Source organism: Dasypus novemcinctus, chromosome 13 (assembly GCF_030445035.2).
Source record: "Dasypus novemcinctus isolate mDasNov1 chromosome 13, mDasNov1.1.hap2, whole genome shotgun sequence".
NCBI classification, from domain to species: domain Eukaryota; kingdom Metazoa; phylum Chordata; class Mammalia; order Cingulata; family Dasypodidae; genus Dasypus; species Dasypus novemcinctus.
The window spans coordinates 51,054,702-51,071,473 of record NC_080685.1 but is presented as its reverse complement, the minus strand read 5'-3'; the positions used below and the strand labels follow the sequence as shown (position 1 = coordinate 51,071,473).

General features: G+C 35.2%; 1 protein-coding gene across 6 annotated transcripts in view; it reads right to left on the bottom strand.

The window, feature by feature from the left end:
* The window catches only part of SUCO (SUN domain containing ossification factor), an 89,511-nt gene that overhangs the window by 26,895 nt on the left and 45,844 nt on the right, over positions 1–16,772 (bottom strand). For 4 of the 6 annotated variants that reach the window (XR_011645499.1, XR_011645500.1, XM_058310141.2 and 1 more), the window contains exons 10-15: positions 9,531–9,638; positions 7,163–7,268; positions 4,992–5,012; positions 4,714–4,769; positions 4,142–4,233; positions 2,894–2,959 (exon numbers count right to left, since the gene is read on the bottom strand). Coding sequence is in view for 4 of the 6 variants with exons in the window: in XM_058310141.2 (XP_058166124.1) it covers positions 2,894–2,959; positions 4,142–4,233; positions 4,714–4,769; positions 4,992–5,012; positions 7,163–7,268; positions 9,531–9,638 (449 nt within the window). In the remaining 2 variants the exon portion in view is untranslated. The remainder of the gene's footprint in view (positions 1–2,893; positions 2,960–4,141; positions 4,234–4,713; positions 4,770–4,991; positions 5,013–7,162; positions 7,269–9,530; positions 9,639–16,772) is intronic. The other 2 variants (XM_058310144.2, XM_058310143.2) reach the window with 1 other exon arrangement.

The following is a 16,772-nucleotide window of genomic DNA, read 5'->3' as shown; positions in this document are numbered from 1 at the left end:
CCAAATATCTCCTTTTAATACTCAGTATCCAGCACATCAATGACTTTTCCATAAAGAAAATAACTTTGATGTCCAGGGTGAAGGGTTCATAGCTACACTACAAGAAGGCAAAGCAAACAAAACTACTTCCCCTCAATGCTTCAGCTATCTCTGAAGCGTATTTCCATTTTCTCTTTTGCCTTCTAGGATCTTAACATAAATATAGAAATACTTTGACTTAAAACAAAAAGTCCCAAACAGGTATACAGAAATCTGGGCTTTAGCAGATACAGTGATTTTAACAAAATGTAGACAATAACAGTGAAAGAATATCATATTGTGGTCTAGAAAATTCACATGACAAAACACAAGGAAAGCAGAGTGATATAAAAAATTCCTATCGATATAAAAGATTTAAATGTTCTGGTTCAAGAATGTAAATAAAAGAATCCAGCAGAAAGCTGCCAGAACTGGCATACACACTAAGCCAAGAAAGCCATTCTTTCTAGGATAGCAGTTCCTGTCTTTTTGGCAGTTAAGTAAATTATGTAATATCAAGAATGTCTAAATATGCATTATTCATGCTCTTTAACTATCAAGTCCCATCAAAAGCAACGTACTTTAATGATTTACATTGCCTAAAATTACTAACTACTCAATAGCAAAAGGGAAAAGGAGTTTCTAAAGGAAAGATCAAAACCACAGAATTCTATTTTAAAGACTGTATAAAAATTAAAAATAAAGAAAAAATAAATTAGGTTCAAATAGGCAAACCAAGTTAATTGATAAAGTGGTGATGGTTACAGTCAAACTCTATTCTAGGGCAAGAATATTTGACCTGATTCTACTCTACTCTTTGTTAAAGTTATACCAATTTGGATGTGGCAGCTAGGTCAAGCTCAAAAACAAATTCTTCAGAAGACTAAAAGGACACAGGTACAGCAACAGCAGTGTTGTATCATGTCTATAAATTTTATGATGGCAAAAATCTTGTCACTCAGCTCACACTGGCTTCTCTTGCTCTGAAACGTCAAGAGGAAGAAATCTTTTTTAAACCCAGTTTTTCTACTTAGATTCAACTGACACTCTCCCAACCCATCTTACCTCACTATACAAATTCTTTCAATACCTAGAACACTGGAAGGTAAATGGACTACCCCTCCAGATATCTATAAAAAGAAAAATAAATGATGTGTCAAGACACATACCTTCAAGAGGATCCAAAAATTAGGTTCTAAATGAGATCCTAATTAATTAAAATAATATGAACAGCACTGTCCATCATGTAAATATAGATAGGTTTTTAAAGATGTCTAGGAATTACTCTCATAAGAAAATAAAAAATGTAAACGTAGAACATCAACAGGAATTTTCTTTGTCTAAAACTACATTCAGGAATAACTTTCCTCCCCTTTTCAGTAGCCAGCAAAAACTGAAGATTTTTCAGTCTGGGGCTATTTTGTGACCCCAGGAAATAATGATGCTTCTTCATATTATTAAACTATGCAAGTCGCAGAATAATAATGATTACTTAATTCATAAAATTGTTTAATACAAACTTAAGGACACGAACAATAATATTGATATACAGATAGATAAAATAGTATCATTTCTTTCCCAAAAAACTACATCCCATTGCAGTGAATGAGGCTCCTATTTTTATACCATGATAAGCCAGACAGCTAGGGATCCTATTTAAACTAATAATCTAAAGAGATGTCCAGCAATAAAGTAAAACAACCTATGTTGATATGTAGCAAAGTTAAATTTTACAGTAAAAAATTATCCATATAAAGGCATTTTTAACACTTTTCTTCCTTTCCCTTAAAACATCCACTAAAGTCTACAGTTTATGGAGAAGAGCAGAAGGAGGAGAAGAAAGGGAAGCAAGGAAAGATGGAAAGAAAGAGAAGGAACTCATAACTCCATACACCAAAGATGTAAGAAATGTATGGCTAAGTACATGCTCTACTGGTTAAGAATCAAAAAAAAAAAAAAAAGAGTTACAAAGTCAATGTACACAGTGGGATTGGAATTCAAACAACTCAATTCACTAGAACATCAAGGGAAATGCACAAGTAGCTAGTCTTCTTTTTTTACTAACAAATTTTCATTAAACTTAGTTATTAATCTTCAAATAAAAAGAAAATCCCTACATACAAGTCTTAAATTCTGTAAGAATAACCACAAATAACAAACACATTAAAATATACCTATACACTTTCTAAGAGTAAAAATAAAGTGCCAGTTGGTAATGGTCTTTCCAGCAACATCCTTAACTAGCCTAGTGCAGGTTTGAACATACATTGGAATGAAAATAAACTAAACCACTAGTATTCTAGTCATTGTTTCTTTAATTTACAAAGAGATGATGATGATTACTATTATTGTTACTCATTATTATTAAGGATGACTTTATTTTGTTATTCAAGAGAAAACCAACCATATCCATAAATAAATGAATCTTCATTTGCCAAGATTTCACTGATAAAACTTAACATTCAAATTTCTTTCCCATCCAGTAAGATTACACCCAGATGCTCCTGCCATGCTCCTGCCTGTATGCCTATATGGTCTAAGACCTCTTTAATAATTCCTTTCCTAAGTAAATTTATACCTCTTTTTTCACTGTAAGGTAGAATTTGCCTCAAAAAAATGAGTACTTAATGGGAAAAGAACCACCTTTTTATGCTTGCCTTTTTCCCTCTCCTCTCTTTTTATCTTCTCTTCCTATATAATTTCCACAGAAACAATTTTCAAAGGCCAATATCTTTGATTTCAACTCAAAGTTCAAAATTAAGAATGGGAGTTCCTAAATTGTAATACAACAAAATAAATTACAAAGTTGAGGAACATGAAACACTTTAATAGTAGACTATCTAGTACAATTATATGAAGACCCCAAAATACTCACTTGTAGCAGAACCAAGAATATTTTTTGAAGATTTATCCTCCCCAGTACTATAATCCAGTGGATAATCTGTTTAGAGAAAATGAAAGTAAATAGTTAATGCTGAGCGCTATCTCCAATGACATCATGTTTAAAAGCTCAAATTATATCCCATCAAAGTCACTGGTATTTGTAACATATTTTATAATATTAATCACACTTACAAAATATTCACAAAGAGAAAATGAGATTCAGAAGCCACATAAGAGAAAGAAACAATCCAAGGAAAGGATTTCTGCTGTTTACAAAAATTTTAACCACATTTATGACTTTCAATCAAGCCTTCAATGTACAGTACCAATACTTAGTAATGTCTTTATTTCATAGATGGGAAAACTAGAATAGATATAATTTAGATTGGCCAGAACTAAGGTTTAAGATATCTCAAAATAAGAACCTGATAAAAGAGAAACAGAGTGTCATAAAACCTTCCCCAATTTCTTCAATCTTTTAGGAGTTTTTCAAAGTCTCAGGTCTCAATGTGCTCACTCTTAAGATAAGGGCAAATCAAAGGAATTAATGCTCAATTCTACTACTTCAGTTAGTTTTATAAGAGTTTAACAGGAATTTGTGCCTGGCATAGGAACACAATCTTAATTTTTTTTTTAAAAATATTTTTTCTTTCTTTCTTTCCCCTTCCCTGCCCCCCGTGTTGTCTGCTCTGTGTCCATTCGCTCTATGTTCTTCTATGTCCACTTGTATTTTCGTCAGTGGCACCTGGAATCTACGTCTCGTTTTGTTGCATCATCTTGCTGCGTCAGCTTTCCGTGTGTGCGGCGCCACTCCTTGGCAGGCTGCACTTTTTTCGCACTGGGCAGCTCACCTTACGGGGAGCACTCCTTTCGCGTGGGCCAGCTCATCACACAGGTCAGGAGGCCCTGGGTTTGAACCTTGGATCTCCCATGTGGTAGGTGGACGCCCTGTCCACTGGGCCAAATCTGCTTTCGTAATTTATATAATAGCATTGTAACTGGAGCTCCCAGTTACAAATAACTAATTGAAAACCTTGGAACACAGGTCAATTTACAACATAGACAATCATATTAGAAGACAGTTTCAAGAAAAAATTGATATTAAAGTTAAAAAATAATAAATAAGGTCTAAAGACAACATTCATACTTTTTTTTAAATGACATGTACCCACTCATTACTATTAGATTTTAAAGAGAAAAAACTATACATATAAGAGTCACTTGTTTTAAAGACACTTACCATAGTCCTCATCAAATAGTTCTTGACGTTCTGACTGATACTGGGAATCGGCTATCTCTTCATATTCTTCCACCATGCTAGTGCCAAATATCCTATTAACAACAATTTTATTATAGACTTCCAGAACAAAGGGTTCATCTTCTCTTTACAATAAATGACAAAATACATCGACTTTGATTATGCGCTGAAGGACATTAGCTTTGGACTCCAAATTAATGATTGCCTCCTTTACTGCAGTCATCTCCTATTCCCATTAAAATTTAAAATTAATCTATTTAAGGCAATTAAAAACATAATGACCAAGTTTCGGTTGCAGTCTAAAATATTTCCTTATATTATCATCTTAGCAAAACAGTAAGTAAGCTAAACCTACAATAAAGGCTATTTATTCTTAAGAGGAATTTTTGACATTTCCCTAAAATGTGTTAAAAAAAGAGAATGGCTTAATGTCTTATATTTCTATGATGTTAACTTCACATAATGGAAAATTATTTATTGGTTTTGAATATATTGGGATCTGGCATAACACACTTTTAAAAAACATTCAGTAAATACATTTTGTTCTGTATTACCTTATAAGGCTTAATGGACAAAAGTGTTCTGATCCAAAATGTGACACTAACTCCACCTAAAAAAATAAATAAAAACACATGAAATGGAAAGCCAGCACAGTGCATCTGAGATTACTTAGCAATAGGCAGGGCTTTTTTTTCATTATAGTATTTCTAAAAATAAAGTTCTCATTTCCCCAGAAAGCAATACTATTTCTAGAAATAGTTTTTGCTTTTTTTGCCATACACTAATATGCCAGGCCCTGTTATTCAATATTGCAAAAGAGAACGTTGCTAACCTTTATGTATTTGATGAACATCTGAAGCAAGAGAAAGGAAAAGAAAAAGAAATCAGTTCAAAAGTCTGGATAACATGCCATAAGTAACTTTAAATATCTGTAAACTATACTGTATAATTTAAGAATAGAAAGCAAAGTACTAGGATGGATAACATTGTAGTATTCTCAATTCTTTGCAGAAATCAAAGTAATCATTTAGATTTTTATCACAGCTACAAAGTTAATCTAAGTATCTGTACTGAAATAAATTAACTTTAAGGTTAAGTTAAATGACCTATAATTCACTGCTGTAATCTTATATATCTGATAGTATGAATGCATTCTAAAATCAATTAATAAACAGTATTTAGAAACAATCTGTATCTTATATTACTTTAAAGAATTTTAGATACGTATCATCTAAATATTTTCTATAATGATACTATGTGGATACACATATTTGTGTATACACATTGCTAAATAAGTAAGTAGCATTATATGAAATGATACTTGTACGTTATTGTATACAAGTTGTTTCAGGGAAAGCATGACTTTTTTTATATGGTATGATATTTAAAGTATACCTTACAGAATTGGAAGATATATGATATCAATCTGCTTTTAAAATGTAAACTATTAAAAAATAGTTTGTATATGTGATTTAGTTCTTTTAGGATAAGGAAAAACCAGGTAAAAATATAAACTTTATCACTATAAAATTCTACCAAAGAGGGCTTTTTATTATAAAACCAATCAATACCAAAGTGTGTTATAGTCTCCCACCTTGAAAGGGACTAGGTAGGGAGTTTTAATATGGCCTTTCTTTATGCCACTGATACAACATTCTTCCACTGTTAAAGTAGATGGTCTAAAGAATGATTCTCAGAACAATTTGGTAACATCTGAGTTGCTTTAACTGGAAAATTAAACACAACTGCCTCACTTGCACATAACTTTTTTGCCCCCTCCTCACAGAGTAGAGAACTGCTGTATAAAAAGGATGCAATTGTTTTCTGTACTCATTTAAAGGAACTGAAAAATGTAGTTACTTTTTTCTAACACTGTTAAATCATTAAATAAGAATAATTATCTTTTAAAAATATAATTTAGCATTTTTATACTAAGACTAGGAATACTACAAGTTTATCCATTTACAGGAGCCAATTTAATACATGCTTAATAAAAGACAGAAAATAAAATCCCAGAAGACAATTAGATAGCTAAAGTTCTTACATTTAAAGAAGAAAAAGAAAAGAGAAATTAGAGCTGATGCCATTCCAAAAGACCATATTGTTAACACAATAGTACTTTAAGGTATGGCTACTATTTTAAAGGAAAAAAAAGAATGAGGGGAAAAGTACGACTTCCTCTATTTTGTCTTAAGTGCAATTTAAGAGCTAGAATTCTACCTAATTGGTTGGTAAAGGAAGCAAAAGGAAATACTGAGTGTTTTTCTTAAAGTTGACTTTATTTAAAACTGACATTTGGACATAAGCACTTCACTTGAAAATATAAAATAAAGGTCAAAAGCCCACTGGTAATAAAGCCAAATAACTGGATATTAAAACTGAAACAGGGGAGCGGATGTAGCTCAAATGGTTCAGAGCGTGCTTCCCAAGTACGAGGTCCTAGGTTCGATACCCAGTATCTTCTAAAAACAAACAAACAAACAAACGATAAAACCAACTCTCATTGGGGAGCGGACGTAGCTCCGTGGCTGAGGGCTTGCTTCCCATGTACGAGGTTCTGGGCTCAATCCCCAGTACCTCCAAAATACCAAAAAAATAAATAAATAAATAAACAATCTAAGAATGAGGCTCTAATAATTAACAAATCCAACTTGCTTTAAAATCTTTAATGATAAATAATTATTTGGATTTCAAAATAGAAACTTAATAGTATGGAAATAATATTTTACATAAATACTCAAAAAATTATTAAAAGTAATAATTTGGAATTTCATCAGAGCCACAAATAAAAAAACTGGTCTAGGTTTCCAGTTATACTAAGGGAATATATTAATATTTGTCTCATAAAACAACATATCCAAGAATTAAGTAGCATATATACTACTAAATTTCCTCATAATTTGTTCTGATTTGTAATGGGGTGGGGTATGATATTACATGTGAATAAAGGGTACATGTTCTACATTTAGAACATAGTCCTAATATGTAAAAATATTACATTACCTTCACATATTTTGCATACATCTGTTCATCTAAAGGAAAACTCTGGACATTCCTTTCATCTCTACCATGGAAAGTACCCAGCTTAATCCATTTATTTGTGGGATATCTAAAAATACAAAATACATTGTTTTTTAAAAAATCATAAGCAAAACACTGACAGGTTCCATCATATCTTCAAAATATATCTTGTACATTTATTTTCCCCTTCCAAGTGAACACAGTGATTTGTCATAGTTTAAATATGACAGGTCCTTAAGTAAATAAATACATTTTCTTTTCCAACTAAACTGACAGGTTCCTTTTAACTAGGAAGAAAACCTTGAAAAATCATACCACTATCAAATATTAAGGATGAAAAAGAGGTCACTTCTTGGGGGTTGGAAGGGCATCCAAGTGAACTGGGGGTTTTGGAAGGAGGTGCAACTCTGCACATACTAACAGGTGGACAATGGTATAAAACGTAAAATACAAGAATTGATGAAAAGGGAAAACAAAAACCAAAAAAAACCATGCTTTTCCATCATATATCATATTTCACTTTGGCAGGTCTTGTACAGCTGTTCCCCTTTAAAGAAAATCTAAAAATAAAAGTCTAAAACTATTATTTTTGTTTACTGCATTTAAGGAACTCAAAATAAACTGTCTCCTAAAACATTAAAGTATATATATATACACATACTTGACCGGTGGAGGCTGGATATGTACATTTGACAGATTGGAAAATTGAAGCTTACAGAGAAGGAAGTTGTTTGACAAGGTTAGTGGCAGAAAAAGGGATGAATTTCTAAAGAGGGTCTTGAGAATTGATTTCAAAACCTTTATATACACAATTGCTGGGGGGGGGGGGAGCAGAAAAACCATGGAATGATAAGAGAAGAATGGTTAAATAAAGAATGGCATCCTATTACATACTGGTCATTCGAAGTGGTTATGGAATGGATAAACACATCCACTGAGGGGAAAAAAAGTACTAATTTAAAATAGTGTGTTTAAATGACAAAGGGACATTCTCAGGATGTAAGAAGTAAAAACTAAATTTTTCACTTTTTAAAAAATTATTTAGAAATACTAAATAATTAAATGCATAGTAAAGATTGTAAGGAATATATCCAAATGCTAAGAATGGTTATCTTTGGTTGATGGGATTGTGATTCTTTTCCAATTTCTTTATAATACAAATTTATTTCTTTTATAACACCCCAACATGCACACATTTTAAAACACACTTTGACAAAAAGAAACTTCATGATATAAAATGAAGCACTTGTACATGTATGTTTTTAATAAATTTTAAAAGAAACATCTGGAAGCAATAGAGCATAAGATTAAAAGTAAGGGAAGGGCTTTGGGAGTGGGTGTAGCTCAGTGGTTTGAGAACCTGCTTCCCAGGTATAAGGTCCTGGATTTAATCCCCAGTACCTCCTAAAAAAAAAAAAAGTAAGGGTTTTTAAGGCAGGGATCTAGGTTTAAACTGTGGTTCTCCCAACTCACAAGTCAGTTGACCTGGGCAAGCTATTTAACCTCTACTTGTCTGTTTCCTTATCTTGGAGGAATAAAATATGGATTAGAGTGGATCTACTGATACTCTACTATAAAACTTTTGTGACTACTAATAGAAGAAATTGTATCACTGACAGGGAGAAAGTGGCCACAGTAGTAGCTGAGGGCAGGGAGAGGGAAGAAGAGATGTGATGAGGGGGCATTTTGGGGACTTTGGAGTTGTCCTAAATGATACTGCAGGGTCAGATGCTGGAAAACATATATTCTGCCATAACCCAATGAATGTACTGGGGGAGAGTGTGAACTACAGAGTAAACTATTATCCACGTGGTACAGCAGTGCTCCAAAACGTGTTCGCCAAGCGCGATGAGTGCACCACAATGACGGAGGAGGTTGGTGTGGGAGGAGTGGGGTGGGGGGATGGGGGTTATACGGGAACCTCTTATGTTTTTTATAATGTAAGCCTTTTTGTGATGTATGTATCTTCAAAAAAATACAATTTACAAAAATGATAGGGGTGGGGGAGTGGGGTGTGGGTTATATGGGAACGTCATGTTTTTTTAATGTAACATTCTATGTGATCTATTATCTTTAATTTTAAAAGTTCTATTAAAAAAATGAAATAAAAAAATAATAAAGCACATATAGTTGGGAAAAAAGGAAATAATAGCAAACTGTTGTCATAAGCATTATATAAGTTAATGAAAGCAAAGTGCTGAACAAGTGCCTACAAACTACAGTAATATTACTATTACAAACTGATAAATATAAAAAATAAAATGACTGAAGGTAAAAAGAGTGACCCATTGTTTAATTTTTATTCTACAGATCCAATATAGATCCTATAGAAATGAGCTTTAGAATTTACCTGTCACTGATAGAAACCAGAAAGTCTTTAGGAGTAGAAGAAAATAATTCATAATTTGCAATATCAAGTTGTTTTACTTGAATTGGTTCACAAAGTTCAATAACAAACCTTCAAAAAGAATATAAGACAATTATTTAGATAAACCAACCAAAATAACCATTCACATCAAACATGGCATTAATAGTTTATATACACTAGAATTCTATTAAAAATTACTCATTAAAATGTAAGGAAGAAAGATTCATAGCCATAGTTATCCATAAGGGAACAAACTTATGTATTTCCCAAGCATATCATTAGTGGGGAAAAAATATAAATAAAACAAGATATTGATTTTATCAAATCATAGTATAATGAAGATTCTTTTTAAATAACAAAGCTCATACTAAGAGAGTAAATGACTGTGATAGGAACAGCTAGGGATTTTATTAAATTGACTAATTTAGAGGATAGAAACTATGCTAAGTGACATATCTATTATTTTATTTATTTAATTCTCATAACAAACTCCAAGACATTATCTCCATTTTACAGAATCATTCAATAAAAACTTACTTATTGCCCACCTCACTTTCTTTCCTTCTTCGTTTTAGTAAAAGAGCCTTAAAGCTGTAGTTGAACATATGGCCACCCATCAGAGACTGCAATTTCCAGCCTTGGAAATGTTAACTTAGTTCTGGGTGATGGGATGTAAGCAAAAGTGTTCAGAGCAACTTCCAGGTCAAGTCCTTAAAAAGAAGTTGCTAGCCTTCCATTTGCTTTCTCCCAGCCTACAGGCTGGAATGAGGAGGATGTGGTAGGAATAAATCATCTTAGCAATGAAGAAAGGGGCAACACCTTAGGGGATAGCAATGAAATATTACAAAGGTATGTAGGTCCTTTGTTCTGTACTCAAAGTAGCCCTTCACCCCTATCCACTTAACTAGTTCAGAATTTTATGTCACAGAAAATCACATTTTTATTTAAATTATGTAAAATCAGCAGAATCAAAACCCCAGAATAATAGTCATTTAGCCAATAAGAAGTGAAGCTAAGGTCAGAACACATATCCATACAGCTCCAAAGTCTAAACACTTTCCATACCACCACAACACTACGGCAGAAATGGAGAATTAGAAAAAATCAGGACTTTGTTTTTTATTTATAATGGAGAAAATAAATCTAAAAGACAGCATTGCCAGGTATAAAGAGTCAATCCAGGGAAACGGACTTTGGCCCAGTGGATAGGGCGTCCGTCTACCACATGGGAGGTCCGTGGTTCAAGCCCCGGGCCTCCTTGACCCGTGTGGAGCTGGCCCATGCGCAGTGCTGATGCGCGCAAGGAGTGCCGTGCTACACAGGGGTGTCCCCCGCATACAGGAGCCCCACGCGCAAGGAGTGCACCCATAAGGAGAGCCGCCCAGCGCGAAGGAGGGAGCAGCCTGCCGAGGAATGGCGCCGCCCACACTTCCTGTGCTGCTGACGACAACAGAAGCGGACAAAGAAACAGACACAGAAAACAGACAACCGGGGGAGGGGAGGGGAATTAAATAAAAATAAAAAAAATAATAAATCTTAAAAAAAATAAAAAATTAAAAAAAAAAGAGTCAATCCACTAGGACTATACAATACAAACAAAGAGCCCTAATGTAAAAATGGACTAGTTAATAGTACAATTATAATAATATTCTTTCATCAATTTTAACATATGTATCACATGAACTCATGGTGTTATTAATGGGTGAAGGGATATATGAGAACTCTGTATTTTTGGCAAGTTTATTCTGTAAACCTAGAACATCTCTAATTTTAAAAGTTGGGGGAGGATAGCCTTCCTCTAAGGAGAAAAAAAAGACAATTCATCAGGAAGATGTTACAATTCTAAAACTTGCATGCACCTAATAAATAGCCTCATAATATATAAAACACTGCACAATAAAATTGATTTTAAAATGCTATTTTATTATGTCTTTATCCCTCATGTCATGTTGTCTTAGAAACATAGAACAAACATTATATGCAAAATTAATAGGAGTATGTGTAGAAGCTGACAAATCCAGTTTCAATATCTCTCTCATTTACAGGTCAGTAAAAGATCAGTAAAGCACATCTGAACACAATAGTAACATTTAGTCAGTAGCTATACACTAAACAAGAATTACACTTTCTTCTCCAGCATAATTTTTTTTGGAAATTTAAAAAGATGCTACTAAATTAATCATGTATCAAATAAGAAATCATAATGGAAACTTAACAGTATTTAAAACATATAACACCACAAACCAAAACGTACAGGATACAAAGATGTGTAACATTAAAAGGAAAAGAAGGCTGAAAATTGAGTTAAGCACCAATTTAAGAATGCAATTTTTAAAAGTTCAACAAACTAAACCTAAAAAAAAGTATAAATATAATAAATAAGCAGAAAATCATGAAGCAGAAAACAAAGATACAAGAAAGGGAATCAATAAAGTTAAAAAAAAGACAAATTTCAGTGGAGATTAAAGGAAGCATAAATAAAATATTAAGCGGACGTGGCTCAAGCAGTTTGGCTCCTGCCTACCACATGGGAGGTCCCAGGTTTGTTCCCGGTACTTCCTAAAGAAGACAAGCAAGACATCAAGCTGACATGACAGGCCAGCACAGTGTGCTAATGCAACAAGATAATGAGTGAGATGTTGCAATGAAGGAGACACAAGGAGGAAAACACAATGAGAGACACAAAAAGCTGGGAGCGGATGTGGCTCAAGCGATTCGGTGCCTCCCTCCCCACACAGGAGATCCCTGTTCAGTTGCCAGGGCCTCTTAAAAAGAAGAGGAACAGATATAGAGCGCAAACAACAAGCAGACAGCAAGCACAAACAACAAGGAATGGGGAGAAATAAATAAAAATAAATCTTAAAAAAAAGCTAAAGACAAAAAAGATCTTTAAACAATACGATAAACAACTTTATTCCAATAACTTTGAAAAAAGATTCAAGACAAATTTCTAGAAAAATACAATTTACCAAAGCTAATCTAAAAAGAAAAAGAACACCTAAATAAGTATTAAAGCTATTTCTTTTAAATGTAATTTTAAAATCTTGCCATCTATTCGCAAAAGTGCGAAACCAGTGCACATACAAGCTTATTTATAGCAAGTTTGGGCAAAAGATGTATAAGCAGTCGAAATAGCCATCAACAGAGGACTAGTTAAATCACAGTATAACCATGTAATAGAATTATGCAGCTACCAAAAAGAATGAGGAAGACAACTAACAAGATGGCCACAGAGTAAGGAGCTCCTAGAGTCAGCTCATGCTACAGGGTAGTTAGTAATCACCCAGAGCTATCTGAAGTACATGTTTGGGGGCTGTTGGAGAGCAGAAGAGCATCCTGCAGCAACCCTAAAAGAATAGAAGGACACTGCCCACTTGCAGAGAAGATTCCTAAGTAGAGCACTCCACACACACCAGAGGACAGTGCCTGTCCTCCACTGGCAGCACAAGCTGCCTCGGAAGCTATTCCATGGCTGGAATTGGAAGCTCCATTTCCCAGAATTGGGACAGGAAGATGTGTGTGGGCACCAACTTCAGCTATTGATCAATAAATTTGGCTAGGCTAGCTAAAGTATACCTAAAAACAGCTTAAATTTGAAACTATCCAAGTCAGAAAGAGGCCAGTTAGCTGCCATTTTAACTCCACCCCTGGCACGAGGGAAAGCAGGGCATACTGAAAATCACAGTGCTGGTAGGGACAAGCTTCCTTCTATCCAGATGGTACTGCAGTTCTAGTCTAAGCCCCAGCCCCACCTCCAGCAGGGAAGAAGCTGGAGGGACCTGTAGCAGCCTCTCCAGGGAAGCTACAGTCCACACCACACAGGCAGTTGATCATCTTAGTCTGGCACTGCAAGCCTCCTCAGGAGCTATTCTGTATTGGAGTTTGGAGCTCCATTTCCCAAGAACAGGGGAGGAAGTGACAGTTGGCCACCTACTTCAGCTACTGAACAGTAAATTCAGCTGGCTAAAGTATAACCCTAAGAAGAGCTAAAGTTTGAACCTGTCCAATATGGAAAGAGGCTGATAGCTGCCAATCTGACTCCACCCCTAACATGAAGGGAAGCGGGGTGGACTGAAAATCACTTTGACAGTAGGGACTGGCTTCTTTCCTACAGTCCTAGCCTAGGCTTCAGCCCTGTGTCTGGCAAGGAGGAAGCTGGCAGGATCTGCAGTCTCTCCAGGTAACTGCAGGTACCTTCAGCTGTCACAGAATGAATAGTCAGAAGTCTACCAGGGCAACTGCAGTCATTTTAGACCCACATGGCATAGATTTCTGCCCACACCTGCAGTTCCAGGCAGGGAGGAAGGGGCATGAATCTTCATCAGTCTCTCCTGACAACTACAGATGGTCTTTGCCTGCAGAACATGGGTTATTACACAGGCTACAGCTCTGTCCCTACCCCTGGAAGAGGAGAAAAGTGGGAGAAGCTTCATGGGTCCCTGGGGCAACACAGGAAGCTTCAGCCTCCACAGCTTAACAGCACCAATTACATCCTTGGCTACTACTGCACAACCAGCAAGAGAGAAAGAGCAAGAAAGCACTAAACTAAAGAGAGAAACTGCACCCAGAATAAATACATCTAGTAAGCCAGGTGCTAAGACACCAGAAAAAAAAAAAAAAATTACAATCCATACCAAGAGGAAGACATGGCCCAATTAAAAGAACAAGATAAGCCTCCAGATGACATAAAGGAGTTGAGATAACTAATCATAGATGTCCAAACAAATCTCCTTAATAAATTCAATGAGATCACTAAAGAGATTAAGGATATTAAGACAATGGATGAACACAAAGAATTTGAAAGCATACATATAAAAATGAAAGATGTTACGGAAATGAAAGGCTTAATAAATGAAATTTTTAAATATGCTAGAGTCCTATAACAGCAGATTTGAGGAGGCAGAAGAAAGGATTGGTAAGCTTGAAGACAAGGCCTCCAAAAGCAAACATACAAAAGAACAGATGAAAAAAAGACTGGAAAAAATTAAACAAGGTTTCAGGGAACTAAATGACAGCAAAAGACATGCAAACATATATATCATGGATGTCCCAGAAGAAGAAGAGAAGGGAAAAGGGGCAGAAGTAATATCTGAAGAAATAATGGTAGAAAATTTCCCAGCTCCATTGAAGGACAAAGAAGCACAACATACTCCCATCTGAATAAAACTGAAGAGACCAACTCTGAGATACATACTAATCAGAAGGTCAAATGCCAAAGACAAAGAGAGAATTCTGAGAGCAGCAAAAGCAATGCATAACATGAAAGGGATACTCAGTAAGACTGAGTGCCAATTTCTCATCAGAAACCCTAGAGGCAAGAAGGCAGTGGTTTGATATATTTAAGATACTGCAAGAGAAAAAAAACTTCCAGCTAAGAATCTTTACTCTGCCAATACTGTCTTTCAGTAAAGAGGGTGAGCTTAGAATATTCAGATAAACAGAAACTGAGAGAGTTTATAACAAAGAGATGGGCCTTGCAGGAAATACTGAAGGGTGTGCTACAGTCTGAAAAGACAAGACAAGACAGTAGAGAAAGGCTTGGAAGAGTCTAGAAATGATTTTACCAGAAAAAGTAACTAAAAGTCTCAAAAAAGTGATGAAAATAAAATGACAAATAAAACCCAAAGGTCGAAATGGGTGAAATAAGAACTGCCTTTACAGTAATAACATTGAATGTCAATGGATTAAACTCTCCAATCAAAAGACACAGACTGGCGGAATGGGTAAGAAAATATGAGCCATCTATATGCTGTACGCATGAGACTCACCTTAGACCCAAGGATACCAATAGATTGAAAGTGAAAGTGAAAGGCTGGAAAAAGATATTCCATACATGTAGTAAACACACAAAGAAAAAAGCTGGAGTAGCTAATACTTGTATCAGATGAAACAGGCTTTAAAAAACATAAGTAATGCACAGTCTGGGGAGGAAGTCAGGAAAAAAATTCCACTTACAATAATGACTGAAAGAATCAAATATTTAGGAACAAACTTAACCAAGATAACCAATATAAAGCACTTGTATTCAGAAAACTATAAAGTATTGTTAAAAGAAATCAAAATAGACCTAAATAACTGAAGAACATTCCATGCTCATGGATTGGAAGACTAAATATCACTGAGATATCAATTCTACCTAAATTGATATACAGATTCAATGCACTCCCAATAAAAAATTCCACCAGCATTTTTTAAATAAATGGAAAACACAATTATCAAATTTATTTGGAAAGGTAAGGGATCCCAAAATAGCCAGAAACATCTTCAAAAGTAAAAGAGAAGTTGAGGACTCTCACTTCCAGACTTTAAATCATACTACCTAGCTACAGTGGTAAAAACAGCATGGTACTAACATAAAGAAAGACACATATATCAAAGGAACCAAACTGATAGGTCAGAAACAGACCCTCACACATCTAGTGTCAAGTGATTTTTGACAAGCCTGTCAAACTTACCCAGTTCAGGCAGGACATTTCATTCAACAAATGGTGCTGGGAGAACTGAATATCCACAGCCAAAAGAAAGAAAGAGGACCCCTATCTCACACCTTATACAAAAATTAACTCACAAAATGGGAAGCGGTTTTGGCTCAACGGATAGAGCATCCACCTACCATATGGGAGGTCCAGAGTTCAAACCCAGGGCCTCCTGATCCGTGTGGTGAGCTAGCCCATGCACAGTGTTGATGCGCTCAAGCAGTGCTGTGCCACAAAGGGGTGTCCCCCACATAAGGGAGTCCCATGTGTAAGGAGTGCACCCCGTAAGGAGAGCCACCCTGCATGATAAAAGTGCAGCCTGCCCAGGAGTGGCACTGCACACATGGAGAGCTGACGCAGCAAGATGATGCAACAAAGAGAGACATAGATTCCTGGTGCCGCTGACAAGAATACAAGTGGACACAAAAGAACACACAGCGAGTGGACAGAGAGAGCAGACAATGGTGGGGGGGGGTGAAAAAATTAACTCACCAAATGGATCAACAACCTAAATATAAAAGGAAGAACCATAAAGCTTCTAGAAGAAAATGTAGGAAAACATTTTCAAGAACTGGTGGTAGGTGGTGGATTCTTAAAAGAGATAAGAGGACGACTGAGATAGACTACTGGTGCTTAATGTATGTGGAAGTTTTAATTAACTTTACTGTAAAAGTGTGGAGATGTATAGAGTTGATGGTAACAAATTACAGTGAATAACAGCTTGTTTATAATGGGAATTGGGCTAGAA